Genomic DNA, 16,702 nt, shown 5'->3' with positions numbered 1-16,702 from the left:
ATGCACCGGGAGCCTGACGTGGGATTCGATCCTGGGTCTCCAGGATCGCGCCCCGGGCCAAGGGCAGGCGCCAAACCGCTGCGCCACCCAGGGATCCCTCTTTTGACCCTTTAATGCTGAAAAGCCCATGTTCTCTTAAGCCTCTTCTGCTCTGCTAGATCGGCTTTTTTGATACCTAATCCAGGAAAGAAAAAGTTCAGTGATGGTCTGCTTTCCCTTTTAGGCAAAGCAGGAAACTTCCAAGCCCAAAGCTGATGAAAAAAATACAAGTTAAAGTTCACGCTATTTGGTAAGTTGGGTGTTTGCTGTAATGGAAGACAACCGTACCTTCCACAGACCTGTGTCATAGGCCCGGGAAACTAAGCCCATTTCTTAGTCATGTTCTTTTTATACTGTTGGCATCAAATGCACATGGCAGTGTCTAGAGGCTCATTTGCTGAAAAGCAAGAAATGGAATCATGTGCTATTGGAGTGTTTAAAAATAGAATCTTATGATTAAGAGCTCTTTAAAATATCAGGCCAGGCTCTTAAAGAAAATGACCGTGTAAGTCTAGCTGAGTCTGAAACCCAAATGCTTGTGACTGCGGATTACTGAGACAAAGCCACCTTAGCCTGTTACATCTTACAGAGAGAGGTCCTTATGCTGCTGGTATTACCAAAATACCAACCCATGGTGGGCTGGACAGGAGTACCCCCATCTGGTCTACTGGAAGTGACAGGGTTTTCTGGAATAAAAACGAAAGATTGCAAAACTAAGATAAACAAAAGTGGTCAAAGTCAAGTACTTTGTTTAATTCTACTTGTATGTTGAGAGCCCTTATAATTCTTAAGTGATTCCTCTTCTCTAACAGTAAGGCTTGATGGCTTAGAATAAGACCTAAAACTGCTGGCTGACCAAAGCCTAAAGAAAATAAAAATGTAGGTTAGATTGGCTTAGTGTCTCTCTCATCATGGTTTCTTATTTCCTGTAACAAGAAAAGTATACTTATTAGAACTATACTGAAGATCTTCACCCAAATTACAGGTTTTCTATTTTCTTAATTCTAGCATTTTCTAAGAACATTCTTATGGTTACTTATAGGAAATTCCTTGTTGCCATCTGTTACACAGTGCTTCTGGTAAATGTTAAATCTACTGTGCCTAGATGAAGAAAATTATGCATCAAATGGTTTACCGGATTTTTTTTTTCCTTTGAATTTTTCAAGGTATCGGCCTATAAAATCTTCAGCTGGTGGATGGTGACTTTTGAAGGACAAAGGGCTTTGAACAACAGCAGTTTTTTTCTGGGTGGCTTCTAGACAGTGTTACTTGTCGAGTCTTGACATCCTAAACATTGGTTATTCTTTTCCCAGAAAGAAAATGAATGTGTGTGGTTCATCTGTGTTACTGTACTGAGTATTGATAAACTTTGAATTTTTAAAAATTGCCTTCAGTTGGGAGAGATGGGAACTTTATATTTCTATGAGATATATTTGATAGTTTCTTAAAGCAACACATAAAAGAAGGAAAATCCTTTGCAAACTTTTGCACATTCTACACACAGTGCCTGTAAATCTCCTTAGTATTTCCGATTGCACTTAATTCTTGTTAGCATTTGGAAAACAATGCTTTGAACATGTTTAATGTCCTGATTTCTCATTACCCATTTTCCTCTTGGGCTTTGGAACTGTATTTGATGTTTCTTTGGGTTAATGTGTATAAGTCAGACCTAAAGTATTGTACATTGGGCACATATATTCTCTTAGGCTGCTAATAAATTAATAGATAACCTGGACAGACCAGGATGCGCTGCACCCAGTACTCTTTTTTTTTTTTTTTTTTGCCAGAAGTTAGGACTTCTGTACCTTAGAGTCAGCATAAAAGATCCTGAGACTTGAATCAAGTCAGAAGGGCAAAATGCAGACTCTTTGTCTTGGAACGTAACAAGTTCTAATAGTAAAATCTAATCCTTAAGACTGTTCATATGCCTTGACCTCCCTAGGGTTACTGTGTTAAGCTGTGCTTTCCATTTCTGATACATATTATAAGCAGAGCAGCAATCATGTGCTTAGAGCCATTGCCACTTTAGTCTGTGCACTGTATACCATCTGGCTTTATGGAAGTTAGGTTTACCAAATACCAAAACTTCTACTTAAAAAAAAAAAAGCTACCTGCAATTTAAAAATCAACTTTTCTCCCACAGCAATTCAAGAAGTAGGTTCCGATGTCTACAACTTTGGTTTCTCAGATCTTTTGGAATGAATTGTTTATGAATATAGCACTGATATCCTTGGGGGGAGTTTGATAAATACTTCGTTTCTTGGTACTGAATGCAGGAAAAGGTTATCACGTACATATCCTAAAACTGGAGTTTGTGTCAGAGAGTACAGCCTTCCTTAGCATGTATTTTACATTTTTGTTAGAACTTACTTGACTTCAGCAAAAATAATTATCACCAATACTGTCCTAAGGGGAGGGGAGGGCAGCAGAAAGAACAGCTGCTTATAACGGAGCATAAATTCTGTTACTTCTCTTCAAAAATTATTTCTACAATTCATGAACACACCTATAGGATTTCAAACTTCGGCCAAAGTGCGGTGTATCTATCCCATGAGAGATGTAGGCATTATTCTATTATTCTAAATCTGGGAAATAGAAGCCAGTGTTAGGGTGACTAAACAGCATTTTCAAGGCACTAACAAGGCCAAAAAAAAAAAAAAGGAAAGAAAAGAAAGAAAGAAGAAAAACACTGTTCCTGTGGGATTTCAATTGTATTTCTAATTCTTCTAAGTAGGTAGCATAAAAGTTTTTTATTTTGTTTTTTATGAAACCTTTGGCCTTCGCAGATGTATGTGTAGGGAAGTGGCTGCAGTATTACTGATTTCCATGCATATATAGAAGTACTTTTAAATCCAAAGATTTAAGACATGCCTGTAAGAGTAAACACAAAAGGTACTGTAAGCGGGCCCTTTTGTGCATTGGAAAGGTCTCCAAGACTTGGGTGTTTCCTGATAATTACTGATGACTAGACTAAGCTACAGAATCAGAGTCCTCTTCTACGATTCCGGTTAGGAGGAAATCATTGCAAATGTCCGCTTCAAGGAAAATAAAACAACTTTTATTACCAAAGAGGTATTTGCACATTGTTGTAGCAATATTGTATCTATTTAGGAAATGGACTTTCCCAAAAGCAAATTAAAATAGGTTCCTCAGTTGACCAAGAATGAAAACCACTATTTCCATGTTTCATTAAATCAAAGTACAAAACACAATTAAAATATTTTACAGTAAAATCTTGGCTCTGTGTGTCTTTTAGAAGGTTAATCCTGGGGGGTGGAAATTACCAGCGATTTCTGGTTTCATTAGACCATGTAATACATATAAAAATAGAACTGTAAACACATTTATGTCCAGAAGTCACTCTCGTCCACATATGTTAGAGCACACTGACATTTTTTCATATCGTATGCTTTTAAACTTTACGGTTAAACTCATTAAAGACTTCAAAGACAACACATTGTCCACACTTAAGCTAATTATGACCAAGTACTTTCAGTTTTACAGTACATTATTTACGGGAGACTCTGCGAGGCCCTAGTAGCAGTAGGAAATTATTGGGGAATTATGAACTGGGCTGAATAAGGAGCGAGAGGAAGCATCACCTACCTAAGTATCAACAGCTTCGAGGTTCAACTTCAAATGAAAGTCTTCTCCTCTAGACCTGAACATACTCTGCTTTTTCAGAGGGACACTTGATCAGTCAGCGTCTCTGAAGAAGTAGACCACATACTCAAATCAGGATTATTTGAGGAGAGTTCCATAAAAGTTGTGTTTTCTCAACAAAGGTGTGGGGAGGACGTAAGCAACCCACGAGTACTGCCAGGACCAGTGAAAGCCAGGCTCTCACTTCACCCAAATGAGGAAAAGACCAAATGGGAAAGAGGACCACCTCCCAGGTCTAGCTTCGGTGGAGGTCAGCCTGGGGCATCCTTCAAGGGAACCAGGGTAACAAACACCCCCACCTACTCTCTCCCACCCCAGCTCCCATCTGCCTTCCTGAGAAACTGACCAAAAGAGAGCAAATCACAAGCCTGAGGAAATGAGCCTCCAAGTCAGCCCCTGGGTTCAGTGGTCCCTACAATTCACAAGTCTTTAGAGGACAATGACTCAACAGCATATGGGTGACATCCATGTGGCAAGCGGGGCTTTGGAAAGCACAAGGCTTATGGATAGGGGTGAAAAAGGAGTAGGATGCCCTACACAGTAGGGACCCCACCCCTTGGGTTTACATTGCAGAGCGACACCTATTGATAAAACACACAGTAGCGGTAACCCATCGATGGACAGTTGAGTAGGCAGTCTTTTCGTCTTTTCACAGGAATAGTCAAATGATCAAGAAGGAAGAAGGAAGTGTCTGCAGTGGAGCCCCAACAGCCATCCCTAATTTGAAAATAATTGCATTCCACAACATCACAGATTACACTTCACAGGAACCAGCGAGGAACAGGCTTTTAGAGCAGTTCAAGCTTCTGGCTTTGTAGCCACACTCTGATCTTATCAAAATTCTTATCCATCCAACGTATGTTTTCCTCAATGGTTTCAATTGTTTGCTGGACACAACGTAGCTGAGAACCATTTTCCTTCAAAGAGCTGAAGAATTCTTTCACCTTGTAAGGAAAAACCAGATTTTTAAAAAATTTGTTTTCTTATAGTACACAGATGTAAGTTGGGGCTAGTTAAAAGGAAACGGAAGCCAAAATTCCAGCATTTGTCAAAGATTCTACTTAGAAGGCAGTGCCAGGTGTCTGGGTACAATTCTACACACATAAACTTACGCTGTATGCAATGAGCTCATGCCTCATGATGCCGAGTTCTGTATTTTTCTCCTTAGCTTTTTTACTCACAGTTGCCAGGCCCTAAAAGACTTGACTGTATACCATTTTATAATTAGGGTTTTGGTGTATTTAATATGTGTTGCTGCGTCCACCCAGATGCTAATTTTTTTAAACATGGTATCTAAAAAACACAATGTGCAGACTATCTTCTTTGCCAAGCAAAACAGTTTAAACGGTTTCAACCACACAAGTGCAGTCTTCCTCCATGGGCCTGGCCTTGTAGATCTTTAGAGAAACACCCAAGGACAAGGCTTCTTAGCAATTTACGGTGGTAATCCCTGAAACCTTGCCAATTTTTTTTTAATCCTCATCCACAATTCATGTATTGTTCCTCTAAGATAAAATCCACAGAGTTGCCCGTGGTTTTAAAGAGATAAGAGACAGCTGTTTCTTATTTCATCTCTGGGATTCTTAACTCCTGTGGGTTCACGTGAGAAATAGTCCGGCTCTGCAACAGCACTGACTATCGTGGTACAGTTTCACCTTAAAAGGTTCTTGACCTGGGATCCCTGGGTGGCTCAGCGGTTGAGCCCATGCCTTGGGCCCAGGGTGTGATCCTGGAGCCCCAGGATCAAGTCCTACATCGGGCTCTCTGTATGGGGCCTGCTTCTCTGCCTCTCTCTCTCTTTCATGAATAAATAAATAAAATCTTAAAAAAAAAAAAAAGATGCTTGACCTTGTCCCCTAAGTTTTCACGACATTAATCCATATATTTTTGACTGTGCAAACAGGAAGTCAGTCTGGGCCAAGATGTATTACTTGTTCAGCATGGATTCCGGACAGTTCATTCCTTCCAAATCTATGTTATAATACCATATTTTTAAGTTTGGGAATAAGAGAAAGGTAAGAATAGGCTTGTAAAAGGTCAAATTCCAATTCTGAGTGATTCAGGGTTGTTCTAAAATTGTATCCCAAGACAACTTTTCAATGAGCTAAAGGCTTGTCTTCCTGCTGTACACCCTACAGAACATGGACCTCATGGTCCTGCCCTCGCTCTAGCTCAGCCCACTGTTCCGTACTCTCAGACTCAAGATTAATATTCAGTTCAAACAACTGTGGGCACTTTTCAGCAATCCAATCACCATAATTTTACTTAAGTGTTTAATTATTAAATAATTTAAGAAGTTTCAAATTATTTAAAAAAATCTAGAAGGAGCCCTTCATGACGGTACCACTTAAAAACAAAAACCTATAAGAGCTAGAACTAAGCCAACTGATAAGCCTTGCCCTCAAACTTTTCCTGACCCCAAATTCTCTCTCCTATGTTCATCTACCTTGGGATATGCAGCATCTCAATGGAGCATTGGATTCAAACCTGCCTCCTTGAGAATGTTTTCAGTGCAATAAGCAGTGTGATATAGAGATACTAAAAAAAAAACAAAAAACAAAAAACAAAAAACAAAAAAAAACCCCACATTTTCATCCTACTAACTTGTTTGACCCTTTGTAAATGATTTAACTTCTCTGGGACTCTGTTTCCCTATTTTTAAATTAAGAACATGCTCTCCCTTGCAGAGCTCTGGTGAGGACATGGGTTCTGCACTTTATCCATATAACTTCCAGCATGGACCAGGGACTCCATCTCGTCTACTGATTCGTGAACCTTTACTCTGGCACATACTCATCCCTCTGGCTTAATTACTGTGCTAGACACTGAGGAGGAGGTGAGGGATCAGGCAAGTCCCCGTCCTCATAGAGCTTATGCTCTACCTGGGAAGACAACAAACAGTAAAGTACAGTTACTGTATATATACTACTGTGGGGGGCAGCTGGGTGGCTCAGTGGTTGAGCGTCTGCCTTCAGCTCAGGGCAAGATCCCTGGGGTCCTGGGATCGAGTCCCACATCAGACTCCCCACAAGGAGCCTGCTTCTCCCTCTGCCTATGTCTCTGCCTCTCTGTGTCTTAGGAAGAAATAAAATATTTAATAAAATAAAATAAAAATTTAAAAATATATATATTTATGCCATTGTGGACAAAATACAGAGGCAAGGAGAGTGGGGAGGGGGTAGCCTGCTTTAGACAGGGTAGTCTGGGAATGTGACATGGGACCTGGGACCTCTGAATGATAAAACAAGCCTTTATACTGCCAAGTTAGGGAAAGAGCAAGCCAGGCAGAGGTCAGTTTAGAGGCTTGGAGATGGGAGAACACCTTCTTGTCCAGGAGCAGGAGGCAGCTGAGAGGCTCAAGGGTTGCATGACCGTGACACACAACAGTGTGTGATAATTGGCTGGAGACATGGCCCAGTCAGCATAGTCTTGTGTACATAGGAAGAAAAGTTCTGGAATTTATTCCAAGATAAACAGGTACGGTTTCAAGGAGGGGTCAGTCATGGGCTGATTTTCAGTTTTAAGTGTGGAAAATGGCTTGGTGTTGGCAAAGGGGAAAGCCATGCAGGCGGCTATCACCATAGGCCAGGTAAGGGCTGAGAAGGGCCTGGGGTGGGGTAAAAGCAGACAAGGGACAGATACGGACAGATGCTGGAAGCCGAGCCACCAAGACTCTGGGATGAACTGGATGTGAGGCCAGGAAGGGTTCAGGCTGACTCCTACATTTTCCCTGTCTGGAGGACGCTCTCCTTTCTGAGGACATCCCAGCCTCCTTCATTTCCATGCCTCAGGCCTTTTGCACCTGATATTTCCTCCGCCCACAACAGACACCTGCATTTCCTTCAGTCTCTGCTCAGAACTCTCCTGACCTCGCCTCATTCATCTTCAGACCTTATGTCTGACACAGCAGCTGCCTGCCTTCGATCAATTTGTAACTGATTCCCTCGGTGGAGTTGAAGCTCTGTGAAGGCAAGGGCTTTGTCTACTCTGTTTATGGTCATAGCCCCAGAATCTAAAAGCACGTCAGCCTTATAGTAAAAGTGAAAGGTCTCTAAAGAATCAATGAAAAAACAAATGAACAAGCAAGTAGCTGAATGAAATGGTCTGTTGCAACAGATCCGGTTTATGGACAGCTGTCTACTCATAGACCATGACTGGTCTTCATCACACAGAATTGCTCTCTGTAGACCTCACTAGAGGTCAATCTTTAATCATCATGTGCAACTTTACAAGCCTAAATAAAAACTAGAGAGAAGGTAAGGGATGTGACATTTCTTTTGCATTTTCAAAGCATTCTCCCTGTATCAAGCTCTATCATGGTACAACCAGACTATATAATGGAACTGTTCCTAAAAAGATTGGTATTAGGTTCTCAGCTTTTATCTGTTGCAACCTTTTTTTTTTTTTAATTTTTTTTTTAATTTTTTTTTTTTTTTTTATTTATGATAGTCACACAGAGAGAGAGAGAGAGAGAGAGAGAGGGAGAGACATAGGCAGAGGGAGAAGCAGGCTCCATGCACCGGGAGCCTGACATGGGATTCGATCCTGGGTCTCCAGGATCACGCCCTGGGCCAGAGGCAGGCGCTAAACCGCTGCGCCACCCAGGGATCCCTTTTTTTTTTTTTTTTTTTTTTTTAAGATTTTTTATTTATTTATTCATGAGACAGAGAGGCAGAGGGAGAAGCAGACTCCCTGTGGGAAGCCCGATGCAGGACTTGATCCCAGGACCCTGGGATCATGACCTGAGCCAAAGGCAGACACTCAACCACTGAGCCACCCAGGTGCCCCTATTTTTAAAGCCATGTAAAATCTGTCCTACAACTTTAGAAAACATTGTTATAAAAGGGACACCACGCAACAATGAACCAGACATCAAATTCCTCAAAGTTGAAGACTGAAAGTCTGATTTTGTGGAAAACTTGTATGTTCCATGGTTCCCTCTTACTAGATAATGAGAATAACTCAGTGTTTTCTCATTTTTTTTTTCTAGACTGCTAGGAAGCAGTGGTCCATTTAGGGTACAATTGCAATAAACTATCCTCAGCATAAATCCCTTACATAGATACCTCTTTCTGTCAAGTATGCAGCTTTTTAAAAATTCAGCATTTCTTTTATATATGGACCTTGTACGGTTGCGTAAAATTCTTTCTGAAAGGACACCACATATAAGAAAGTAACAGGAAACCCTGAATCCAGAGAACAGAGAACCAAGATTCCATTCACAAGAGGGGGATGATCACATAGGTCATTTGTACCTGTGATGGTCACTTTTAATATCCTACAAACAGATTAAATGTCTCCAGTAATTGTTTTAAGCCCTAAAACATGCAAAGGCAGAGCTAAGACTTCTTCACGTATTGAGGAAGAGGCATAGTTTTCAACAGTTTATCTGTAACTGGTTTTGGTTGATGTCCAAACACCACGGCATCCAAAACAGACATCTAACAGGTGACAAAATCCATCCCTACCTCTTCAGACCCTTACTTGGTCTACCCCCTATTTATTAGCTAATTGTCACTTAAATTTAATAAACTTTTGTTTACCTCCTCAAGCCGTGCTCTTGTGGAGAACTGATTTGTTGTTCCTATTACCATAGAGGTTAGGGAAGATGAGCCAAGTTCAAACCTGGAGATGGAAATTGTCAAGATGTATCATAAAATATTTATTCATTTGATATGTGTTTTTAAGTGCCTTCTACATGATACAGCATTTAACTAAAAACTGCTTAGGCATGAAAAATGTAGAATGTGATACCTACCCTCCCAATGTGCTAAGATATAGTTAGGTGTAAAAACTAAATACACTGACCACTGAACGAAAGATCTAGTACCCAAAAGTAAGTGGTAGAGGCTTAGTAAGTGCTCCAAGAGCTAGCTAAGGGCAGGTCCAAGCAAGTCCAAGTACTAACCCATGGTGTAAGCTGAACTGTGAACAGGAGGGCTTCATGTAGGCCCGTGGGTGTGGAAAAGGATTGTTCCAGATGGACTGGAATACTTGACTCTTCAGATGCATTAGTTAGAAAATCTAAAACGGATTTAGTGCTAAGAATAATTTTTTAAAGACCTCTACATGCTATCTTCAATCAAAAAAATCCATTTAGACTACCACTATTGTTTTATAAACAAAGCTAAAACACAGGCAGGTTAATGGACTTTTCTAGTCATAGCACAATTTCTGGCACTACTTACTTTTGTATAAGTTTATCCCAATTTTCCCTCAGAAACTTCCAGGCCAATGGATATCCCACCGGGTTCCTGCCAACAGTTCTAAGAATATGTGGAAACTCTTGAAGTTTTATTACGTCTCCCTTAAAACTTTCATCTAGTAGCCTAGAATGATTAAGAGAAAATGTTAACAATGAAGAGCCCCTGGAAAAGTTATGAATTACTTCAATAAAATAAGGTGCGAAAGAAAAAAGTCAATCTGTCAATAATAAAGACAAGATAAATAGGTGACTAGAGCACTCATCAAGTTGCTATAGGTACATAATAAAAACACTGAAATAGTGTTTACAACACCAATTCCCCTATAATCTGTTTGTTCATAAGAGAAAATAGGTAAGAAAAGCCTATCTAGTATGTATTTCTAAATGCGTTAAAGACACACAATATGCATTCCTTTAAATATTTTTCTAACACCTGCTTCTAATTAATTACTGTACTCATTAGATGGATGCCCACTTGAATAAAATGTTCCCAGCAGAAAAGGCAATTCGAGGCCAGGGCCAAGAGAATAAGAGATGCCAGAAGGATCTGAGCTCATTTAACTCCTCTTGGCCATGTGAACACGAATTAATTACTCACCACTGAAGCTTTTCCTCATCTTGGCTAACACAGAGGGCAACTTCAATGTTATTTTTCTCAGTATTAGACAAAGAAGACTGATATTTTCTATAAAGAAAATCCCATCCTTCCGGGTTCTGGACCCCAACAGCAAACACTGCCAAGGTCACATCGCTGGGAAGGCTGTGGAAAAGAAGGGACCTGGTGAGAGTCTGAGAGGCAGGAAGTGTGTTTGGATGTATAGTGGTGACTAGTTACAAACTCAAACTGCCCCAGTGATCGGAGCAACATGCCTGGAAATATCAACAAAAAACCTCTTTCCTTCAGTTAGAGTTTATGAAAGAGGCATAAGAAAGTATCTACAAAGTATTAGGTTTCAAGTATCCTTCTCAAAAACAACGTGAACAGCCTCTTTGATCAATACCTACGTATCTAACATACTTTAATGATGCTGGGGGACGGAAGATGATCACGTCTTAAGCCAAAAGAAAGAAACTCCAACTAGACTCAAGATGTAATCCATGAACAAAAGTCAACGAATCAACAGGACCACTGTTTGGAAGTATTTCTTTAAATGGAACCATGTATATTGTTGGCCTAATATTTCCTAGAGAGATTTGAGCCACAAATATAAAAGTCCAAGAATAAATTCCAAATACAGGAAAATCCTACATAGCTTAGGACAGTATCAACAACTACTATACACACCTTATCAGGGACTTTGGATGCCCAAAGAAACTATTACTATGGCACGCACTGCCTCCGTCCCCATCCAGGACGGTTGTTTCAGTTCTGATCCTTGCCTCTATTAAATGGGAATTATCCTAATCCTATTTTAACTCTCTAGATATTTGACTTTTATAGATAGAAGTTCCTGCCTGGCATTTCTTAAAACAGAAAGTTGAGAGATAGACCAATAGTAAAAAGCAATTTACTTTCCCCAAAAATACAGCAGAGCAGGCTTGTTGTCTATACTTGTTTTTTCTTCCAACATTTAGCACTGATGATCTAAAACAGAAATTACATCCTTCATGTGAACTACCTGGTTGTTCAGTAAGCACAGACCTCAAATTTCCATCGGATTCCTTCCACTCTCTGAAATAGGCTTCTGCCCTCTGCACACAGGGCGGATACTTGCGCACACAGGCGAGGAGGAGGAGCTGGCTCCGCAGCATTCGCTCCGTCACTGAGCCCTCATCTGTCCACGTCTGATTATCAATGAGGTCCCTCAGCAGCCTGATGAGAAAGGCCTGCGGGAAAGCCACGTGTGTCACCAGTTCTATCCCCGGCCATCCAGTGTTTCTACAAGCCTATACACCCCCAGGGGATGGGGGTTAATTTTTAAAGCTTAATCCAACTCCTATTTTTAAAACCATGTAATTTTTTTATTTTTAAATATTTTATTTATTTATTCATGAGAGACACAGTGAGAGAGGCAGAGACACAGGCAGAGGGAGAAGCAGGCTCCATGCAGGGAGCCCGACGTGGGACTCGATTCCAGGACCCGGGATCTCAACCTGAGCCAGAGGCAGATACGCAACCACTGAGCCAGCCAGGTGCCCCCAAAAAACATGTAATTCTGTTTATTTTTAGTTATAAAAGGGGTCAAAACCACTATGTAATTATTTTACTATTTTGCGTAACAATCTTTTAATAAATATACCTTCATTTAAAAATCACCATGAATTGCCAATTTTTGAAACTAAGTTTACAGGATTAAATTCTGAGAGCAAATTTTACAACAGGACTTTGTAACATTTTGGTAAAAAGAACCATTTCGTGCCTCATCCTCAAGTATCTGCATCATGGAGTATCTTAAGAGTAACCATCAAAATGATGGTCAGTAACCATTCACCAGTCAGAATGGCTAAACTGAACAGGTTAGCAAATAAACGACAGATGTTGGTGAGGATGTGGAGAAAGGGGAACCCTCTTACACTACTGGTGTGAATGCAAGCTGGTGCAGCCACTCTGGAAAACAGTATGGAGATTCCTCAAAAAAGTTAAAAATAGAGCTACTCTACGACCCAGCAATTGTACTACTGGGTATTTACCCCAAGGATACAGAAAGAGTGATTCAAAGAGGCACTTGGACCCCAGTGTTTATAGCAGCAACGTCCACACTCGCAAAGATATGGAAAGAGCCCAGATATTCTCCACAGATGGACAAAAAAGATGTGGCATATATACACAATGGGCTATTACACAACCATCAAAAAGAATGAAATCTTGACCATTTGCAATGATTTAGATGGAACTAAAGGGTATGATGCTGAGCAAAAAGCCAGGGAAAGACAAATACCATTGATTTCACTCATACGTAGAATTTAAGAAACAAAACAGATGAACATAGGGGAAGGGAAGGAAAAAGAAGATAAAAACAGAGAGGCAAACCATAAGAGACTCTTAACTACAGGAAACAAACTGAAGGTTGCTGGCGGGGAGTGATGTAATGAGCACGGGGGTCACTGGGTGGTGGGCATTAAGGAGGGCACGTGATGTAATGAGCACGCGGGGGCGGGGGGGGGGGTTATATGCAACTGACAAATCACTACATTCTACTCCTGAAACTACTGCACTATATGTTAACTTGAACAAAATAAAAGTTAAATAGTAACTATCAAAAGACAGAAGTAAAGATAAAATAAAGGATTTGCACAAAGAAGGGAATAACAAATCTGTAAAATTTAAGTACAGATTCTCGTGCTAGGTCTTAGTGTCAGAATATCTTTGCTATTTAATCCAAATACTGAGTTAACTTTGATGTTTTTTTAATATATATGAAGACGTACATATATTTTGTATATACTTTGTGTATACACAATGGGAAGGATGCTTTCCCACACCCACACAAAAAGCAAACCAGTTAAGTAGCCACTCAAGTCAGTAAAGGCTTCTACCTTGAACTGATTTTCCACTTCATTCATATCTCTTTTCTCCATCAACTTATACATAGGGATCAGCTCGTTCAAACCCTGGAACACCGGCATAATTTCCGTTTCATGTTTCAAGTACAGGGTTAAGTCCAAGGCTTTTTCAACTGAGAGTTTTCCATTGCTGGTCAAGAGACACCGTGGTTAGCAGTATAAAACAACAACCACCAGGAAATCAACTTGTTTTGAAAACTATTTTAACCCTCCAACAAGCATTCAATCAGATACAAATGCTCCCTTATTAATAGTGACTTTTATATATAAGTATCTTTTCTTCCACACATAACACTGGCTTATTTACCACTGCGCAGGAAGTTTCTTGACTAGTGATGGAGCCAATGCTAACTTGGGGTAAAGACAAAACGGAACAGGTCAGCATCTTTCCCCCTAAGAAACAAAATGTGTGTTCAACTTCTAGAGAGAGATGGTCATTTTTATAAAAAATCAGTAGTCTTGGTCAGAGAGACTGCCACTCCGTCAAAAGTCTGAGGGTCTGGATTAAACCCATTCTTGTCCCCATTTCAAAAACAAAGTGACTACAGATAAAAACCCTTCATTATGGAGCACAGGTGTTCAAAGTCTCAGTGGCAGGGCATATGCTAAGTACAAAACCCTCCAAGAATTAAGCGATACTATTACGGAGGGAAATAGTCTCAGGGAGGCAGAAACAGCTAGATAAAGCACTCCTGTCTTTACCTTCCATTGCTATTTGCCACCTTAAGAGGCCCAGCCAATAAAGAACTCAACATTTAGAACAAAGGGACATGGGAAACGAGAAGTATAGAATCCTTGCTTCCCACCTGGGTGACTCTCCTTGGAGTCCTGCCTAAATACTGAAGTGTGACTTTCAGGGGCACCACACTTCCTCAAAAACCATTGTCCTAAGGCAAAAAAAAAAAAAATAATCAGAGCAAACATGATCCTCAACAACTCGAAGATCATTTGGTTGGGCCACATTTTTAAGTTATATTTCATAAAGCTTCTATGATGTTTAGGTATCCAGTTTGAGGAGTGCGGGGAGAAATCCTCTAATCCAAGAGACAAAATGCAAACAACTTGGTACTGAGCCACAGTGTCTTCTAAGAAGGCTTCAAAAATGTGAAAGACCCAGCAGGGCCAGAGAAGCTGCGGGATAAGTTGGTATCTTGGTTTTCTATACTTTGGCATCAATCTGCTAAGTTGTTAGTAAAATTAAAACACAGATTACTTCTGTTACCTTACTCTGCAGACCTAGACATGTGGTTAATCACTAAAAGCAACCTTGGATTATAAAAAGAATTTAGGGAAAAACACCGTACAGCTCCTTATTAGCAAGCCATCATTTTCATCTTTAGAAATCCAGTGTTTGAATGCTAACAGCAGCTGCTTTCAGAAACGAACCGAGCCCCTGAGGAGTCTGTATTACCTGACAAGCTGAAATGCATTGTTAATGAGACTGGCCCGGTCATTGCTGCTGATTGTCGTGTGCGCCCCTTTTAAAAGAGCGGTCAAAGAATCCCATCCATCATCCTCATAATGCACAATGTAATAGCCATTCATTCCAACATTAAATTTGATCCATTCTACCTCTTCGGGGAGGATGAGCACATCTAGAACAAATAAAATAAATCACAGCTCCATTTTCTCTCTTGACTGATGAAAGCTTTTCTGATCAGAGACCGGACAAAGAAACTAAAGGCAAGTCTAATATTGAACGACTTTAATACTGAAATGAGTTTCATATTGAACACATTTCTTTTAGAAACCAGAAAAGTCCATTCCAATAGGCACAGGTCAGCACTAGCTTTAGACACTTATTTTTTGAGATTTATAGATCTATGAGGGGAATACAGTCACATTGCAGGCCCTACATATGTTTTAATCCAGCCATGTGTAACCAAGGGGGAATTTTCACTAGCAATCGCTTCTTCTTGCCATTATATAATTCAACTGCTTTAATCTCTATTTTGAAAGGTCTATCTACACTAGAAAGCAGAAGCCAAGAATTTGCTGAATATGAAGGTTGACTTAATCCTTCTCTTTTAACCAAGATACATAGTAAAACAAACTTACTAAGTCTTACACATTTCCAGTTTCTTCTTGACTTAACCCAGTCACTTCTGCAATACGTTACCTGTTTTTGTCTTCAGCAAAAATCTTTGGACTGAGTCTGATTTGCTGGTAATGAAGGTCAATGGAACATGCCACAGGTCCCTTAAAGAAAGAACAGATTATTTGTTGAATCAATTCAACAAACAATTGTTAAATTATCTATCATACACCAGACGCCAGCTGGTTTAAATGATGGCACCAAAACGACCATAGGCACGAAGTCAAAGCATCACCAGCCCATTTTCCAGCTTTGCAAGGGATGCCGGGTCAGGCATGACTCATTCTTCTTGGACTTCTTCAGCATAGCTAGGAATTTGGGCTCCAGTGAACCCCGGCATCCTTTGCTGAGGGTGGCCGACTGGAGCTCAGATGTCCTCCCTTAAAAACCATGACCACTATAAATGGCACATATTGACATCATGTGACTCCCAAATCATTTATTATAAATATAATATCCCTTCAGCGGAATTCCTTCCCATGATGCACAACCCAAATCTCATCATGAGTAAATAGCAGGAAATAAAAACTGGAGAACAGTCTATTCAAAGAACCAGCCTGTAATCTTCAAAAATGCCAAGGGCAAGAAAGAAAAAAAGTTGAGGCATTGTTTTAGGGAAAAAAAAAAAAAACACTAAAAAAAACAAAACTATACTAACTGAACATGTGTAACAATACAATAGGAGCTATACTGAATCCTGAACCAGAATTCTTTTTTTTCCTTTTGCTGTAAAGATATTATTAGGACAACTGGAAAAGTTGAAATCACCAGTCAGAATGGCTAAAGATATTATTTTGAACTCTCAGGTAAAGATATTATTAGGACAACTGGAAAAGTTGAAATCAGGTTTGTAGATCAAAGTAGTCTATCAATTTCATCTCATAATTTTGATAATATACTGTACTTAGTAAGTGAACATTCTTTTTTTATGGACATATCACACTGAGCTATGTCAGGGTACAGGATATCATGTTCCCAATGTATTTGCAGGTAAAAGAATTATATGTTACTGTGTATCCAGGAGGGCAGCTTAAAACTACACTAAACTCACCTCCTGTGGATACACCAAGTCTATACCTACATATAGAGCAATTCCTTCTCAAAAAAAAAAATTGACGGCTGATAAATAGCTTCTACACAACAAATGATAGAGGGCCCGCACAGAGAAGGAGAGACAGAGACAGGATAACAACAGG

General features: G+C 40.0%; 2 protein-coding genes across 24 annotated transcripts in view; one reads left to right on the top strand and one right to left on the bottom strand.

Annotated features, from left to right (window-relative positions):
- The window catches only part of CAST (calpastatin), a 111,184-nt gene extending 107,912 nt beyond the window's left edge, over positions 1 to 3,272 (top strand). For all 20 annotated transcript variants that reach the window (XM_077863837.1, XM_077863832.1, XM_077863831.1 and 17 more), the window contains 2 exons: positions 224 to 289; positions 1,206 to 3,272. In XM_077863837.1, coding sequence (XP_077719963.1) covers positions 224 to 274 — 51 coding nt within the window. In that variant the 3' untranslated portion in view covers positions 275 to 289; positions 1,206 to 3,272. The remainder of the gene's footprint in view (positions 1 to 223; positions 290 to 1,205) is intronic.
- The window catches only part of ERAP1 (endoplasmic reticulum aminopeptidase 1), a 42,598-nt gene continuing 28,971 nt past the window's right edge, over positions 3,076 to 16,702 (bottom strand). For all 4 annotated transcript variants that reach the window (XM_077863763.1, XM_077863750.1, XM_077863772.1 and 1 more), the window contains 8 exons: positions 15,531 to 15,610; positions 14,823 to 15,006; positions 13,385 to 13,541; positions 11,550 to 11,734; positions 10,506 to 10,667; positions 9,891 to 10,031; positions 9,246 to 9,327; positions 3,076 to 4,646 (listed from right to left, as the gene is read on the bottom strand). In XM_077863763.1, coding sequence (XP_077719889.1) covers positions 4,491 to 4,646; positions 9,246 to 9,327; positions 9,891 to 10,031; positions 10,506 to 10,667; positions 11,550 to 11,734; positions 13,385 to 13,541; positions 14,823 to 15,006; positions 15,531 to 15,610 — 1,147 coding nt within the window. In that variant the 3' untranslated portion in view covers positions 3,076 to 4,490. The remainder of the gene's footprint in view (positions 4,647 to 9,245; positions 9,328 to 9,890; positions 10,032 to 10,505; positions 10,668 to 11,549; positions 11,735 to 13,384; positions 13,542 to 14,822; positions 15,007 to 15,530; positions 15,611 to 16,702) is intronic.

This window comes from Canis aureus, chromosome 2 (genome assembly GCF_053574225.1).
Source record: "Canis aureus isolate CA01 chromosome 2, VMU_Caureus_v.1.0, whole genome shotgun sequence".
In the NCBI taxonomy this organism is placed as follows: Eukaryota; Metazoa; Chordata; class Mammalia; order Carnivora; family Canidae; genus Canis; species Canis aureus.
The sequence above is the reverse complement of the archived record's forward strand: the minus strand, read 5'-3'. Positions and strand labels throughout refer to the sequence as shown.